We start from the raw sequence: 17,813 nt of genomic DNA on the forward strand, positions 1-17,813 counted from the left end.
CACGGATCTCGCGGTGACTCGCGTTCGAATCTGTATAGGCAGACTGTGTTTTGAATGATGTATAATAAGCAGTGTGACTCCGGCTTAAAGGGGCCCTGCAAGCACTTTTTTACTGATTTTGAATTTGCACCAAACCTGAGCGCACTGACCGTAGTAACTTAATGTAACTTTTTTTTTTCTCAAATTTCGCCTTCTTTTAAAAGTTATAGGCAGATTAATATTACAAAAACAAGCAAAAAATAACCTCCCTCATGACGTCCTTGGTTGCTTGAGCGGCCGTGAACTAGAGGAGGAATAGTGAGCTCAGCGAGCGCTCCCGGCTGCCGCACTCCGTGTTGACGGAGCGAGAGGGCGCCACTAAAGCGTATTCTGGATAGGCTGTATACAGCGGGCAGTAAGAGCGGCTCTCATTGCATTTGCTGCGCGATTAAACACTAATTCGGCATGACACTTCATTGGCCACAAACGACAGCCAACACGCGGTAAAGATCAGTTCAGAATGGGAGTCGCTTCCCACTGCCGTAACGCGAAATGGCCAAAACACAAGACAAAGCTACTCGCTGAAGGCCTTCGGAACGCTCGGAGCCGGTCGGATCCTCCAGTCCGTAAACGACCGCAGCGCCGCCGCGTACTTCCGGGACCTTTCCGTGTCGGTGCCTGATCCCACTACTCCTTTCTAGTATGCGCCGGCTTTTCCACCGCTTGGTGGCGGATATGTCGACGGGTCATTTCTTGTTTCCGTACTTTATAAACTGCATTTGTTTCTTTTCTGATCTAAAATACTAAACAAAAACTACTTTTATAAATAATTGAAACGGTTCGCGCCACTTCTATTTTGTATTTCGACTAAAAAGAAGCTTTTAGCGGCTCTGACCAGTAGTAAGCCCAGGACCAAAGACGTCACATTTCGAGCGCTTTCGGTACCGCGGATCGCCCCCGTCGGTGGAGGAGGTTTCCGCATCGTCCGGTTAAAATATGATGCACTGATATTTAGTTTCTCTCTCCGTGCCCGCTGGCTTGCCCCAACCCCAAGAGACGTGGAAACCGCGAAAAAGGTAGACGTTTAAATATGATTGCAGGGCCCCTTTAAGCGTCTTCCGGTGAATGTTTATGCTTGGAACAGCCAGATGTTTTATCCGAATTTGTTCCATTTCAATCGTATGTGCAAACGTTCTGTTAAAGCCTCGTTTAGATTATTTCAAACTTAAATAAAAGTTGGCGTTTTTTTTTTTTTCTTTCACTTACACCTAAATTTGAAAAGAACGGGCTTATCTTTCTATAGAACTTCACTATGTTAAAATGCACTGTGGCGCAAAGTATTTTTTCCCTTCTATGAGTTAGTGCTACCCTGCTCCATTAATATGAACCTTATTAATGAGTCTTTCCCTGTTGCCGGTGAAAATTGGTTCCCAATTAGAAGGTTGCAACGTATATTCCACATTTCATGTCAATTAAACTCTTCAGGATATCACTTAATTAGCGGAAAAAAATGTTAGTGCATTTAAAACTCGGCGAAATTAGTAGAAAAAAAAGTCTGGCATAAAGAACTGACATTTATGCCGCTTGTTCGCTTGGGATATTTAAAGCTTAAATATGTGTTACAGCTTTCGATGAGATGATCGTCTCTGACTGGAATATGCGTCGACAGAAATTGCTATCTGGGAATTTGGTACGTGCCATCATTAACATATATCCTATGTAATATCCTCGCAAATATGTCATATTTTCGGCATTTTCCAAAACTTGAGCATGCGGGCAAATGATAAATGTGCACAATGACCATATTGTTTGGAAAAAGAAAAAATATTTTTCGTGGGACCGGTTTTTCAAGACCCTCGGAATCAAAAAGCAAAGCACAACCTCATAGAAGCCGCCAATCAGGGACAATAAAAGCCTCGTTCTCATCTGTGTCAGAAACGGTATCATTCTAGACAGTCGATTGACGCGCTTTTACTGTAGAAATATAATTATAATTTGATGAATCAACTATCGTGAGAATGGCGCGGCCGGCAGCGGTTTATGGAACCCTTGTACTCACAAATCAGTAAAAAAAAAGTGTTTTCCACGTTTTGATTAAGGACAAGGTCGGCGTTCCACTTTACTGCTATAATCCATTTTATGTGCAATTTATTCGAGAGTTTTGAATGAGTGGAATCGCTGAACTGCAATCCTTACATCAATTCTTGATTTTTTTTGTTTGTTTACCTGTTAGTAATGTTTAACTACTGTATATTTGGCGTCCAGCTGTCTACATATTGCACATTTTGTTTCCACTGTTTCTCAACTATATTGCATATACTTTGTTTTCTGCGTTTATATTCACCATCCCCTTCCGTGATGCCCCTGGCCCCGAGGGTAAAGTTAATATATAAATTAAACTCTCCAAGACATTACTAATCTTAATCTCTCTCTTCCTTCGTCTCTCTCTCTCTCTCTCTTTCACGCTGTCTTTCATTGTAAGGTAAATGGCAACAAAACTGCATGACATGATAACAGCTAGCTCATTCTGGAAGGCCCCCTCGAAACTCGTAGTCGACAGCTGCGCAAGGCGCGTCTTAGCATGTTCATGTTTCTTGGTTCGTGATTTGTTGCTCTTGGGCTGCTTTCTTATGGGTTGACGCCGTAAGTGCCAGCGGGACGATAACGAGAGATTTCAGAACTCGCCGCGACCCGCGTTAATCGGGTTGCGAGTGACTACAGAAATGCGATGTGTTACTTGAAGTAATCGATTACAATTACAATTACTCTCGGTTAAAAAGTATTCAATTCGATTACTCAAAACTCGAAGAAGAAGAAAAACAAAAAGTAATTGTCCGTTGCTGGAAAAGTAAGCGTTACTTTTTCCGATTACTTCAGATAATAAAAGCGACCGATTTTTCTGCCGGTTTGAAAACGGGTCTTTCGCGTTTTGTCCATTATCGGATTAGAAACGCCGAATTATAAACTACTGATGTTCTAAAATCCACCATTTTCCTGTCGGAGTCTTGGTTCGAGGATTCCTTGTCAGGAAAGTTGCGGAAACAAAGGGCGCCATTAGGATGGTGAGGGGAAAAACAGCAACGGTTAGGAGTTTACAAGCAAATAAATCAGTTTACAAGTAAACTGACTACCTGGAATGAGCAACGTATAAATCTGTAATCGGGCATCACTGGAAATGTCTCGTACTTTAGTCGAACCTGAGGTTTGACTATTTCGGTAAACCTTCGAATTTTCGGTAAAACTTTAACGAAGTTCGACTTTATGCCGACTTAACCAGCGCTATCCTACTTCTACGAAGAAAACAAAAATTTCGAAACATTAATTTACAAAAAAGCAAATTTTTTTCCCAGGCACTGTTAGGAAAACATAAGAATTTGAATTCAATTGAACTGAATATTTAAAAAAGTTCAAAGAACAATACACCCTTTCTGGTATTCAAACTGGCCACTTTGAATACCGTCATCATTGAGTGTATGTCCGTTGCGCCGTAGCAGTGGTGGCCTTTGCTGACAAAGATACTTCCAGGCGGAGGAGAACCTGTACAAGTTTACCTCTAAATCTGAGATGTCAGTACAATGCGGCGCACGAATTAGGAACAAGTGCTGCGTCATCATATTTCTTGGTAAAATCCACACTGCGCACAAACAACGGCAACCGCTGTCTTGTGTACAGTGTTGTATGCGTTACCGAAAAAAAGTAACTAAATACGTTACTCGTTACTTGCAAATAAAAGTAACGCGTTACCGACCTACGTTACCTCAAAATAAAAGGAACGCGTTACCGTTACCGTTACTGATAAAAAGTAACGCACGTTACTGTTGCGTTACTTTTTATTCACGAACTAAAACATTTGCTGTTTCGACGTTTGATATGTGCGTAAGCGCCATAGCTAAAATATGTCCATGCGGAAACTTAATTACGCTCTCTTTTTTAGGGTTTCACCCGAATAGTTAAAAGAAAAACGCGGAAGTATATATGAAGCTGATTTATGACATGTTGGCACGGAACTTAACAGAAGAACCGACCTCCCTCATTAGCAAAGAAATTAAGACCAGCCGAGATTGAAACGTTGAATGTATTTTATTCACAACATGTCGAAGTACCGGTAGTTGCTGTGAACAAGTTCCTCCGTTACCCGAAGCACACTCCGCTGTTGTACTTCAGCAACAGCTGAATTTCGAAGTTGGCATCAGACATTCTACCTCGCTTCTTGGTAAACACGTCCGCGCCTACGCTAAATAGGCGTTCAACGGATGCGCTCGATGGTACAGCCGTGTTCACTTTGAGAAACAGCTTGTGCATCAGAGGGAAGCTGTTTTTTAGCTCCGTCAGTGCAAAATTGTGTGGTACCAGAAAGTACCGTGAAAGCTCATCATCCCCGGACACGGAGGTGCATGCATTTCCAAACGGGTTTCCAAAGAAATCCTCTTCTGCTGCGTTCGCTTTTAGTGGGGAAGCCGGGCTCTCGACAAGCCGCGAAGAGACTGTCAGCTCGCTCTTGACGGCCGCGAGGGCCGCATTTCGCTTGGCTTCATCCGAAATCCACGACAGCTTGAATCTCGGGAGCAGTGTAGCGGCAACCAGCAGGTCCTTCTGACTCATCACATTGTCGAACCTGCAGCAGCGAAATGTATATTGTATTAGCGAAATAACTGTTGTACTTCATCCAAAGGAGCGAAGTTCGTAGGCGCGCGGGACTCCCCGCTTCCAAGGGGAGCGTGGCGAAAGAAGACAAGCCTCATATCGGATGGGTTCTTTGCGTGCAGTGGTAATAAACACCACTGAGTAAAGAAAACGAGTCGTCTGAGCGATCACCTACGGCGGAATTCGCAGGCCACAAGTTTCAAAACGTACTCTCTACGCGAGAAACATTGATCATAAAACCGTTCAACCGACGGTTTTACCCTTTTGGCTCTCCCGATCGACATCACATTTCATAGTTCTCTCAAGCAATTCATGCAATTTACGCGTGTCACAACTTACCTTTTGTGAATTCCGGCCAACAGAGAAACAGCTAGAGGTCCGCAGTAGCGCAATCCAGCCATCTTCTCATACTCGATCTTCTTGATGAGGACGTCCAGCGTCGGAAGCAGATAGCCACTGTGAATGTAGTTGTCACCTTGCAGGACATTCAGGGCGCAGCAGACAGGTTTCATGACCTGTAATTAAACGACAAATATTTTAGCAAGAAAGTCACGAAAACTACCTAAATTTAATGTACCCTGCAATACTCCTTGATGAAGTTGGGCTCGTGAGGTGGCAGCAGCCTCGGAATTCCTAGCTTGCAGAAGAGGACGTCTAGGTCTGTTCCCCTTTCTAGAAACGTGTTGATAGCCTCCATGGCCTTGAAGGTAGAGTTCCACCTTGTAACATTTGGCCGAGGCACGTAGATTCCGCAGTGGGATTTGATCAGATCAGCTGCTTGCGCGGACTGTCCCTGCTTATTCCAGAGCTTTTGGCACTTGGAGAACACACTTTGCTTAATCGTGGAATATTCCTGATCAACAGTCTCTGCACGAGCCGCGTCAACGGTAGCGATGAGGTTCAAAGTGTGTGCTGAGCACCGGTGGTGGGGTGGCAGGCGGTGCCTTCCTTCTTCGGCGCTCTCGATCAGCGAACACAAATGCACTGGCTGACAATTTTCTTCGTCTTCATCGTTGGCTTCCTCCTCACCGTAGATCCTGCACAAGCGCAACAATATATAGACGCGTGTACCAAGGAATAACATTTTTAACAATGTAACAGAGACTCACCGAAAAGCTTTCACGAAATTCGACCCGCTGTCCGTGATGACTTTCGTAATATTGCCCAGAAGGTCGAACTCGTTGAATATCTCCTCTAGAGTGGTGGCAAGCCGCTCAAAAGTTACGCTCCCGTGCATACGGCGGCAAGCCAAGGCAGCGACCTTTCTTTCTAAAGTTGTCGGGTCCAGCCAAAGGACCGTGACACCAAGGTAACACCTGGAAAGTTATTGGCAAGCGAACTATAAAATATGATAATGATCAAGGTTAGCCACATTAGAAATGATACCCGTATTTTTTTATAATGAAGTGCTTGCGCTAGGGAAATCGATATTAAGAAAAATATGGCTTCGTAGATTATGGCAAAGCAAATTTCACGTGAATTTAGATATTTGAAAAACACCATAAACAGACAAAAAGGTAAAAAAAAGAAACATCAAAACTCAGGGAAGCAAACGTAGTAGCTATCAACAGACTCATATGTCTTTGAGTAAAATGGTAGAAGTGCCGATAGGTCAACCGTCAATCGTATGGTTGTAAATAAATGTCAATTGAGCTAAGAACAGTACCTGTGAAAGCGAGTCCAGCAGTCCGCGGTGACTGCCACAAACTGGAGCTTCTGAAACGTTGAGCGCAAACTGTCCTTCAGGGCATCGAAGCGCGCCTTAAGGCGTGTCATGAGCATCGGACGCGTGAGCACGTTCCTCTCTGGGGCTGTTGCTTTTAGTAACTTCACAAATGAAGGCTCCTCCACCATCGAGAAAGGCTGCGTGGCATTAATAACAAAATCTTCAACCAGTCTGTCAAGCTGCACCTGAGGCACGGACTGATGGCGGACTAAGTCGTCGATCTTGGCTTGCTTTGTTGGCTGTGTGGAATTCGCTCCAGGGCTCTCGTACGCTTGAATGATTCCCCTCTTTTTTGTTGAAAGGGCCTCGAACGCAGCCAAGCTTTGTTTGTGTAGTTTCTGCGCAAAACAAAGAAGCAGATTGCTGATTAAAAATATGGCGATATGCTTTCTGACATGAAATAACACAACACTCCGCCAAAGCTGTATTGATAACATCTGAGGGCCCACTCAATGCAAAATCGGAATTAAATTACAAATATAAAGAGCAAGAAACAAAAATTTTTGCTTACCTTTACATGCTTCTTCAGGTTGGAGCTTGAGGACTTGGCACAACTTAAGAGCTTCAGCTGTGGCTGACACAGAAGGCACTTAAAGATTAAATTGTCATCTTTGGCTTCTGTCAGTTCGAAGTATTTATTGAGTCCTGGCCAAGGCGATGAAGCTGCACTTGCCGTAGCCATCCTACAGGTGACGACAACTGCTTGCGAATGGCTTTCGTGAGGGGTTTTATCGTCTTCAGCTCTGACAACTGGTGCGCGACCTTGAAGATCCGCGTCCAGCACGGTTCAGAAGAAATTGTTGGGAAGCGTCTCTCTGGCGCAGTAGGATTGCGGGTTCACTCTCGCAAAAAGAATAGCCCCTGGGGTTCCACGAAAGGGTTAGATTAGGATAGTAGAAAAAACTGAACCCTCTCTCCTCGGAGGATTAGGAGTTGACCTCGGAGGACTTCTATCATTGTGCCTGCCACTGCCCGTGACAGCGTTCGTCGAAGTAGGTCAATGGGCGTGGTGTTGGGGTTTCCGTAAAGCAGGAATGTTTGCATGTCCAAACAGGACACTACAAGAATCGCCAGGCGACACGACTTCGACGAATCGTTCGGCGCTCTGCTTCCGGCCGTATTGTTTGTTGTTGTTGTTGTTGTTTGTTTGTTTGTTTTTTTGCCGGGGGAAAGTTATTTTTGTCAAATCTCGCCCGTGCCCTCCACGGTGGCCTTGCTCTGCTCATCACGTGAGTCCGGAGAGCCACACAGCTGTCGGTCAATCGCTCAAGGCCGCCTCCGTTTTTCAAGTCCCGAAAACGGGAAAAAGAATGACACGAAGGTGTCATTCCCTTTCCCAGGGGGAGGCGAAACGCAGGCTTCGACGCAGGAATCTCCCATATCCACCCGAAGCCGGACCTCTTTGGCCTTCCAGCCGAGGCGACGGCGGTAGCGAGGTCAACGAGCCGCGGGAGAAAACGAGTGGCAGGTGGCGTGTCACGTCAAATCTGACGAGCACCGACGTCAAAGAAAAGTCGAGGACAGCGGCATTTTCGGACTAAGGAATTTATGACTGGGAACTTAAAAACACACAAAAAAGAATTTAAATTAAATTTTTTTAAGTTTTAGGAAGTAAAGTAACGTAACGCAATATCGTTACACGTTACTCAAAATAAGTAACGTAAGTACGTTACCCGTTACTTCTTTGGAAAAGTAACGAGTACGTTACGACGTTACCAAAAAAAGTAACGCGTTACCGGTAACGCCGTTACTTGTAACGCGTTACCGCCAACACTGCTTGTGTACACCCTTCTAATTCGTTTTTTTTTTTTTCTTTTTTGCGTTGTGTTGTTTGTAATAACTATGAACCAACTAGCCCGCATCGCCACCCTAATTCAGTCATCATTTCTTTCGAACCCGGATCCAAGCACTCCCTTGGCACAAAGTCGGCCCTAAAGCATCGGGATGAGGAGGAATTTCGTCAAAGGGTTCGTGGGTGGGCGCTTCGCAATGGACAGGTCTTTCGTTCACATCATCGCTGAGACAAATCGAGAAGGAACGAGGAAGTGAGAAACCCTTTCTCGTCTGTCGTTGACGTGCGAAAATGGCTATGCCCATCGAAATACATTTTCATGACCGCCTTTGGTACCGCAAAGGTTAAACAACTGCTACTGGAGCCGCCAGATGGCCCTGAATTTTGAAAAAAAAAAAAAAGGCCTATTAACGGCATTATGATAGCAAATATTGAAGTTTTTTTTGTTTTGTTTTTTAATAACTAAGCTAGTTTGTTAGAATTCTGCACCCTTCCTTCGCGAAGTGGTGCTAACTTGTTAGTTTATTTATTTTTTACGCGCATGCGCAAAATATTCGAGCTTATGTCGAACTTCTTGTCGAACCTGGAGCAGAAAGTTCGAAAAAGGTAAACCTGGTCGAACTCGAACCGGGGCAGATTCGTGACATCACTAGACATCGTCAGTTTTCAAAAAAAAAAACAAAAAAAAAACGAAGTGCTGAGTGCAGCCAACTGAACTGAAGCGTCTTCGAGTGACCTTGTGAGATCGAGCGAGCTGAAACGGCAACAAATACGAACGCTCCGGATAGCTGAGAGAGCTGTACACGCTTCCATATGTGCGCCAAAAATTGTAACTCTATGCACGCGTGTGTTCCAGAGACGAAAGTCAGGACAGGTGCGATATGGCCTCGTGATAGAACACAAACCGTACAGAACTTTGCTGTAACAACAGTGTGCCTATTCAGCGGGGTTGGCGGCGTCGCGTTACAAGTAGTCACGTACTAGTTACACTTTCGAAACAGTATACGCATAACGTATACATACCTCGCTCATTCCGAGATACGTCGAACGTACTTACGTTTCTGGTTACTTGTCGAAACTTAAAACCAATTTCTGCGTCTGTGTTTCTTGGCGCCAAAGTCACAAATTATTGCACTCTCCCCAGATACCCTCACTCATACGGCATACCTCTAACGTCAGAACAGTACTACGTTTTAATTCGTAAATATAAAGTAACGCAAAAGCAACGCGCGTTACCTTTTCATCGGAAACGACAGAGTTGTAAGCGTTACCGAATAAAGGGAACGAAATGCGCGTTACTCGTTACTTGCAAAATAAAGGAACGCCTTACCGACCTACGTTACCTCAAGGGGCGCGTTGCCGTTACCGATAAAAAGTAACGCATGTTACTTTTTATGTATAACTGACGGTAACAGTGTTTCTGTAGTTGTTGTTTTTGCAACAGCGTTTTCCGACACCGGGACGAAGGGCGTGGGCGTTGGGGTGTTTCTAAAGTGGGACTTTTTGCGTGGGGAAAAGGCAGGCAAAATTTTAATGGTATGTGGAATGAGTGCAATAATCGACGATGGTGGTGCTTACACTTCATTTCAACTTAAATCCAGACGCAGTCCACGCTATGAGCTAATGGGACCAATCAAGTGCAGAGTGAAAAGCGCAAGTCACTAGGCCTTATGTGTTTATGATTGGTTCAGCGATAATAGAGCAGGTCCAGAAACATGACGAACACCAAGATGGTTCCCTTTTGACGCTGTTTGATTGGTCTCATCAGCTCGTAGCGTCGGCTGCGTCTGGACTTAAGGTGAAACAAATTAAAGGAATAAGAAAAAAAAATGAAAGACGTTTACAATCCCCTGTAACGCCGAATTAGAGCGTAGCTCTTGAGGAGGAGGAGGAGAAAGGAACCGCGCAGTGCATTATGACTAAATTTCCTCGCTAAATTTAGCGGAAATATTTACCCCCTAATGTTAGCGGGGAAATATTCCCGCTAAATTTAGCGGGAAATTTTTCGGCTAAGTTTTGCGGGGGAATTTGTTTGCTAAATTTAGCTGGAAAACGTTTTCCGCTAAACTTGGCAGGAAAATTTTCCGCTAAATGTAGCAGAAAACTTTCCCTGCCAAATATAGCAAGAAAAGTTTCCCCGCCAAATTTAGCGGCAAAAATTTCCCCGCTAAGTTTAGCGGGAAAATTCCTCCACTAAACTTAGCAAAAAAATTTCCCCGCTATATTTAGAGGGAAAAATTTTTCAACTAAATTTGGCGGGAATTCTTTCCGCTAAATTTAGCGGGGAAACTTACCCATAATGTACCGCGCGGTTACGCCGACGCCGACGGTGACGCCGCTCAAGCCGGAAATGGGCGCCGAAGAGCTGCGCTCTAAACATTTAAGTGTACTTTTCTAGGTCTTGGGAAGATGTAACGAGTAATGGTAAATCTACGTTACAGAAAAAAGAAACGCGTTACCGCCAACACTGAACCGCAACGGAAACGCTTTCCTTTTTGAGGTAACGCAGGTTGGTAACGAGCACCTTTTGGTTTGTAAGTGCAGGAGTGCCGAATTTCGTTCCTCTTTCGTAACGACTACGAAACTGGTATTCAGTATAACCATAGCATATAACAGATCCTTGAAAAGCTTATCTTTCGAAAAGATATGGTGTCGTGGGCGAGAGATGCAGTCGTGCTACAATGTTCACTTATGGACCCCTTAACCAATATGCGGCACGGGAGAGGACACGATTGAAGGCACGGAGTATGCACGTAAGCGTTATGTTTTTTTAAGGAGTTAATGGCGCGTGTGCACATTCACGTCGCGTCTATGTAAAACGTTCGTGTACAACCTCGTGTGGCGACGTGAGCGATCGAAAGCGTCGCTGTGGGCGGCCCACCACAATTGGCCGAATGCTGACGTCAGCAAAGGATGTCTCAACGACGGAAATAAGAGGAATGCAAGAACTTAAATTTTGACGGTGTTCGCAGTGTTGCTTTGACAGCGCTATCATTTCAGGCTTCCACCATGCCAATTACAAACACCATCGAACTTGTTGTTCACAAGGTAATGACGTCCCGAACGGCAACCAAACGCGGGCGCCACCGAAACATCTCGCCGCCAGTAGCGTTGGAGAGGCCTGAGCACGAGGATGTCATTTGTGTTTCAGTCTTTAAGAGGCCAGAGTTGACGAGAAAAAGAAGCGCGGGGCGTTTGTTGCGGTTGCCCGGTATTTAGCACGCGCCCGTTGCCTTGTTGTGTACCCGCACGCTCGAGGTTCACAAAACGTCCAAGTAGCGCACATGAAGGCACCCTACGTCCAAGCGTTTGTATCGAAGCCCGCGCTGGAGGCGGGACGACTGAAGGACTTCCTTGATGGTGACCTGGGAATTTCGGACAACAAAGGCTCATTACGCTTGGGGCTTTGTGTTCCGTAACAGTGAAGTGACAATTGACCTTCTGCGAAACATCCAGCGTCCTCCGCGGTACCGAACGGAATGCTGGGAACATCCTGTATAAAAAAGGCTGTAGCAGACGACGGAGGCGAGGGAAGAAACGCAGGCGAGCGAACGAGAGCAAGCAAGCAACTGCGCCACCCAGTGTGTGTCGTTATCTCTTCAGCGTCACGTGGTAGATGCTGCGGGAGCAACCATGAGCATACAGGATGTTCCCATGATTCTTTGGGCGCTCCACGCGCGGCCTTTCAGGACTCTCGCAGACGGTCTATTGCAACGAGACGTTGCTATTATCATTTGAAGTGCCGTCGTCTAACCCGCTTAAAGAAATATTTGTTCGTTTCTCTGCTAAGGCGAATACTAACCGGGCAGTGCTCGGGAGGTTTCGGCGAAAGTATAACCACACGTCACAACGACGGTATAGAACAAGTGACCCATAAGTTTCTTAACAGTCTAGTTACATCGCACGCTTGTAATCACCTCATTATCTTTTAAATTGGTGAAAATAAACATATGGCTCCAATCAGAAACTTGCTGAGCGTAATCGAAAACCCCTAAATCAGTATATTTGAGGTACCTTGCTACCACTAGCCCATATATCAACTTTACTACCCTATATCAGTCAATTTTCGGATGATTTGAAGCACGTGTGACGCTAAAGTTGCCGCTCGTGCAACAAGAGGAAGGCCTGCGATGCGAAAAAGCGACTGATCGTTTGGAGGTTTTCGATGACCAAGTTTCTAATTAAAACCATATTTTTATTTTCACACAAAAAACTAAAAAATTGAGCCTACGGATACCATGGGCGGAGGGTTAATCCCGGCAGAGGTGCCCGCAATCTGAAGAAGGCTTATTGCGGAGAAAGCGCCGTGTAATCGAGATTTCGGTGGACGTCAAATGATATCCCCAGGTAGTCGAAATTAATACCCAGTCCTCCGCTGAGGAGTGCCAGGTGCACTACGTTGGTTTGGTACGTAAAAATCCCAAATCTGATAACTACTAAAGCTTATCGCGAATAATTAGTATGATATTTGCTATCCGTACGTTCGTCGTGGCAGGCAGTTTTAGTTCGTTCCCAAAAATAGTCCGTTTCTCTCTCAAACACACTAGACTTGGGAATTTTCGAAAGTCCTCGCAGAAACACCGCTATCACGTCGGCCTTACAATGACATGCGAAGTAAGCAGCAAGACAGAATATACGGGCATGACATTTGCACGATCCTACGGCCCAATGATAGTGAGGTCTTGACAGTTACTAGCTGCTATTTCTGCCTATTATGCAGTCGTTGAATGCAAGTTAGCAACGTGAAAAGCAGGCTGGAAACAGATAGATCGAACCACTTTGAAAAGGGTCATACTGGTGGACAATTCTTCCTGGCATTTCCGAAGAAGTGAAGACAGCCCGAGCACAGCTGTGATGGGCGCCCAATGTGCGAGAGAGACACGGGTGCCGATAGCTTTGGCTTCATTGTCAAGGAAAGTTGTCTCCAAGTACATCGTCACTGACGGTGAGGAAACAGCTTGAACACTAAACAATCACATATAGACAAGAGAGACACACACACAAAGCTGCGTGTGTCTGTCCTGTCTATGTGTAATCGTTTAGTGTTCAAGCTGTTACATCACGATAAGCGCCGATAGATTCGACCTTTTTCTTTCATTTTCTGCCGTAGGGATGTGGAAGAATTCACGTGGTCACAGGACACAGCAGTGGGAATATTTGGCAGTTGTAACTTTATTATTATCATTGAGTGTGGCATAGGGCTCTAATACTCTTTGTAGTTCTTGGGAGAAGCGATCCACCGGGCCCCTTTTAGCGTGGGGCGCCAAGAGATAGGAAAGTGTTTTACGGTAAAGGAGCGCGTCGGAAAGATAAACAGGCGAGCTCTATCGCAAAGTGTCAAGAGGAGCACACGAGCCTCGGGTCCCAGAGTGGATTCATAGAAAGTGACGACCGCCTTTTATTTTAGTTTTGTTTATAAATTACGCTGCGTCACCACCGAGCACTATACAAAAAAATATTTTATTATATCGAAGATTCCATTCCCGTTCGGGGGAAAAAACCGTCTGGCAGTTTCTCTGCGACCCTCATCCAAAAAAAAAGAAAAAAGACGGATCAATATTTGTGTTGTGTTTGGATAGCGGACAGTCAGCCCCAATGGTCGTCTGGTATCTCAGCTGTAGATGAGAAATTTAACCAGTGCATCGGCCCTGGGGGTCTTTAACGTGCAGCGCGCAGTAGTGCTACACGACCGCACGCCGGTTGATGCTCACCCAGACCGAAACGTGCACAGGGTGAGGACTGAGCCCGGGATCCCCCGGTTCTGCAGTGCGACCTTTCGGTCCACGTGGTCCGAGCTGCGTTGCGTTAACACACTTGGCCACCGATGCCCTCAAACTGATTAGGGATTAGCACTGCTTCGTGGCTATCGAAATATATCGAGTCTAGTCGTAGGATACCCAAAGACAGCAGTTCTGCAAGCGTGGCATTTTCTAGACCAGTTAGAGCATCAGTATGCAGATTCAACTACACTTTTTTCCTGCTAGGAAACAATTTGTCTTTAACACTCGTTCGGAAAGATTGATCACGGCGGAACCGCGTGCCGCTGAATAGCAATGTGGCTGCAGGCAGCAGCAGTGTCGCGCACTGGAACGGAGCCCAGCTCACGCAATCGTCGCCGATATAGCACGTGGAGACGCAGCACGCAGTGAAAAGCGCCTGGCCAACGAAAGAAGCTATAATCGGAACGGAAAAGGTGCAGACCTTTACGTAATGCGTTCCTCGAGCCTAGTTACTTTTCTATGTAATTAAGTAAGTTACTTTTTAAGTGCAGGAACAAGTAACTTTTTTGTTAGTTTATGACGAAGTAACGACTAAAGGCATTTGGTTTTATCTAGAGGACCGTGTACAAAACAAGTAGCCTACCTAGTTCTCAGCCCAGCTCACGCCTGTAATACGGATGGCGAGAAAACGCTAGATGGATCATAAAAAGATGTATGCAAGGTACGTCAGTACAACCACATTTATCCCGGAACGAACACGTTAGAAAACAAGTAATGATGAACAAAAACAAATACTGGAAATAACTACTGCTTCACAAAACAAAAAACAAAAAAAAAAAAGAAAAGAGGCAGGGTAACGATAAAATAAGGCGTTATTTTTTTATTTTTTTTTTAAGCTCAGTTAACGCGTTTACCTTGATTCGCAATAACGAGTAACGCACTTAGTTTCCTTTTGAGTGAGTAAAGAGTAACAGTATTTAGTTTCTTTATTTCAGTAACGTTTACATGTCTGAAAAGGTGCCACTCCTGCCGTTCTGCCCAGGCCGTACAGTGACGAGAGAGGAGAGCAAACACATAGCAAATCGGCGGTTGAGATAATCGATAAATTCCCCCGTGCAGAACAATCGAAGCACGCTTCCGAACGAACCTCGGCGCGTGGGTCTGGGCCGAATGAAGCGCGCGCGCGTAGCTCGGTGATAACAGGAATGCAATAAGGGCGCTAGGTGTTCACCAACTTGGTCGGGGACCGAAAGTTTGGAGGGATCCTAATTTCGCCCTCTGCCGTCGTCGCTGTTACCTAGTGTTTGGTGGCGCTCATTTTGGACTGGAATACGTATATGCATTGGCCCCCGATCTTTACTTCGCCATGTGGACAGTGGTCTACTTGCATGAGCTGCAATGATGTCACATTTGCGCGCGGCTGCTTTGCGTGCGCAAATTGTTTTATTTCTTTTCTTTTTTTTTTTTTTATAAGAGAATTTAGAAACAGAGGAAAAAATAGGCGCCAGAAAGTGGACGGCTTCGTACGCGCCTGCTTTGCTTCGGTAGATCGCAATATTACTGATCCCAGGTATGGATTTTGCAGGAAGCTGCTCGTAATTTGCGTGAGAAGTACCACTCCTAACGTGAACTTTCACTCATTCGATAGCCTTGAAATTTTATCGGGTGCAAATAGATGTAGTGGTGCTCAGAGCTACGGGAACGACCTGTGCGTGGATCATAGAAGCTCAAGGGGAGGGGAAGAAAAGGGTGTGCAAGTGTCCCGCCGCCGGTGCTCACCTGTGAAGCAGGACTCCTTGGCGTGACAGCGATGCCTGAGCATGCTGCCGGTTCCCTTCTTGCTCGAGTAGGACACGAAGTTTTTGCAGTGCACGCAGCGCGCGAAGTCGCGCAGCTCCCCGTCGAGCACGACCAGTTCGAAGTCCTTCCACGAGGCGCTCTTGGCGTTGAACTTGGTCATGAAGTGGAAGCGCTGGGGCTGCCGCCGGTGAAGCTCGTACAGAACGTCCTTCGTGAAGGCGCCGTGAAATGGCGGCGCTTCCTCGCTGGAGGACATGTCGGCGCCTCCTCGACAGCCGCGCCGGGGAAGGAAGCCGGGCCGGGCTGCGCGTGAGTCAACATTCTCCACTCACGGCCCATGACGCATGCACACTCTCGACGCAGCCCGCACACGCGATCGATTCTGCACGCGGCTCACGCCGCCTCATCCCCTCCCCCCTTCCTTATCCACGGCGTCCTCCTCGCCGCCCCATCGTCTCTCCCGCCGTGCCCGGGAGAGCGTGGACGCCCTTGGTGAGCCAGTCGCTCCTGTTCGGCGTGCGCGGCAGCGTTCCTGATAGAAGCTCCAAAGAGCGCCGCTGTAACTTTTATAGCGCTGCCATCCAGAACGATAATAGTGAGAGGATGGTGGAAGCGCCTGTTCGGCGAATGCTGAATTCTCCTATTTTATACTGTTGCCGCCCTCCCTCTAACCCCCCACTGCCCCTGTCCCCTGAGTCCAGCTCCTCTACACCCTCCCCCCCCCCCCCCCCGGTCCATAATCTCCATCTGATATTTCTAACACGGGAACACCCCCAAGAGAAAGAATCGCTGATAAACTCAGTTTAAGGTTCATCCAGCTTACACAAAATGGCATAGAGCAGTTTAATTAACAGAAAAATCAAGCTGATTTTGTTATAGTTTGGCGTGGTCGTCATCGATAAGGATTTGGATTACGGATTATGGATTATTTGATTCATATCAGCAGCTTGCTCAAACCAGAAGGGGGAGGAGTGGCTGTGTGGGCATATATAGAATGCTTGGGAAATAAATAAGTTAGCTAAGTTTGAGACTAAGGTTGTTTGTTTGTTTTTTTTTTTTTTTTTTTTTTTTTGCACCACAGTTTTAGGTGTTAAACGACATGATTAGCTACCACCAGCTCGCATGCGGGTCCATATCACATGAGCGAATGACGTTTTAGCGAACAGCGGCTTTTGAGCGAATTGACGTTTTAGCGAATAACGGGGGCGCGCGTTAACCCATCCGCCGCGCTGCGCTTACGCCGCTTCGCGGCGACAGTCTGCGGCGCCTCGTTTCAAAAATGTGAACCCATTTGGCCCACCCGAAAACGCCGCTTTGCGGCGTCCGAGTATTCGCTAAAGTGTCATTCGGTGAAACGTGGGCGTTCGCTAAAACGTCATTCGATCAAGTGAGCGCCTCCCATCGCATGCTCTCTTACAGTCTTTTCACATTGTTTACGTCCCGCGTATTTCCGCCTCCTGGGCCGGTTTGCTCATCTTGCGGCTGCGGACGCGGCCGCGGCCAGGAGGGATTTTTACGTCACGTGACCAGCTCCATGGGGACAAGGAAGTACCTAGCGTCCCTCCCTAATGGCGGAGAGATCCACATCGCTTCAAGAACAAAAGCCTAATTTCGCTCGCAGAAACGAATTGGAGGGACTTTCAACTGGAATCTAATTGACCGCACCTTTATACTGTAGGAGCGGCAGGTAAAGTTACGGCCAGGGAGGGCAAATAGGAGCCAAAATAAAGAAAAAACCAGACGAGATAAAAGCGGTAGCGGTATTTTTATATACCTCCGCCGGCGCCGCGCCTCGCGCCCTCTGTTGTGGTCGAGAGGTTAAAGCGCCGGTAGTTGTCGTCGCGGCGTGAAAGTTCCGGGTTCAAATCGCACTAGGAACTTCTTTTTTTTTTTTTTGTGTGTATTTTGCGCGTGTCTTATTTTCGAACTGTGATCCTTTTTTCGAAATCATCCACTTGCACTACAGCGCCTTACACGCTTTTACTGTTAGTCCCACCTGTTCAATCGAAACACCGGGAAGAAGAAAAAAAAGATCAACGCAAGTTAACGCGCTAATGCAATCATTTCGTAATGTTCATTAAAAGGAAACCAAGCTAACAGCATCAGTATGGCTTTCACACAAGCGGAGCCGAAACAAGCATCCTTTCCCCAG

The 17,813-nt window shown here is 46.2% G+C and overlaps 2 protein-coding genes across 2 annotated transcripts in view; both read right to left on the reverse strand.

Annotated features, from left to right (window-relative positions):
• Positions 1–16,142, reverse strand: part of LOC8027995 — a 38,873-nt gene extending 22,731 nt beyond the window's left edge. The window contains exon 1 of the mRNA XM_002410141.5: positions 15,641–16,142. Within this exon, the coding sequence (XP_002410185.2) occupies positions 15,641–15,917 (277 nt within the window). The 5' untranslated portion in view covers positions 15,918–16,142. The remainder of the gene's footprint in view (positions 1–15,640) is intronic.
• On the reverse strand, positions 3,827–6,466 carry LOC121834775. The gene is made up of 5 exons (XM_042288549.1): positions 6,290–6,466; positions 5,733–5,939; positions 5,201–5,660; positions 4,963–5,138; positions 3,827–4,594 (listed from the first exon to the last, which is right to left on the reverse strand). Exons 1-5 carry the CDS (start codon positions 6,403–6,405, stop codon positions 4,111–4,113), a joined length of 1,443 nt encoding a protein of 480 aa, XP_042144483.1. The 5' UTR covers positions 6,406–6,466; the 3' UTR covers positions 3,827–4,110.
• Positions 16,143–17,813: the final 1,671 nt, after the last annotated feature.

This window comes from Ixodes scapularis, unplaced genomic scaffold (genome assembly GCF_016920785.2).
Source record: "Ixodes scapularis isolate PalLabHiFi unplaced genomic scaffold, ASM1692078v2 PGA_scaffold0__279_contigs__length_252992795, whole genome shotgun sequence".
In the NCBI taxonomy this organism is placed as follows: Eukaryota; Metazoa; Arthropoda; class Arachnida; order Ixodida; family Ixodidae; genus Ixodes; species Ixodes scapularis.

Excerpts from the sequence above, each read along its gene's own strand:
- LOC121834775 (XM_042288549.1), bottom strand. The coding sequence starts at position 6,405 with ATGCTCATGACACGCCTTAAGGCGCGCTTCGATGCCCTGAAGGACAGT. Across the intron at positions 5,661-5,732 it reads AATTTCGTGAAAGCTTTTCG|GATCTACGGTGAGGAGGAAG; the intron begins GTGAGTCTCTGT and ends GCGCTTGTGCAG. Across the intron at positions 4,595-4,962 it reads TTGGCCGGAATTCACAAAAG|GTTCGACAATGTGATGAGTC; the intron begins GTAAGTTGTGAC and ends TCGCTGCTGCAG.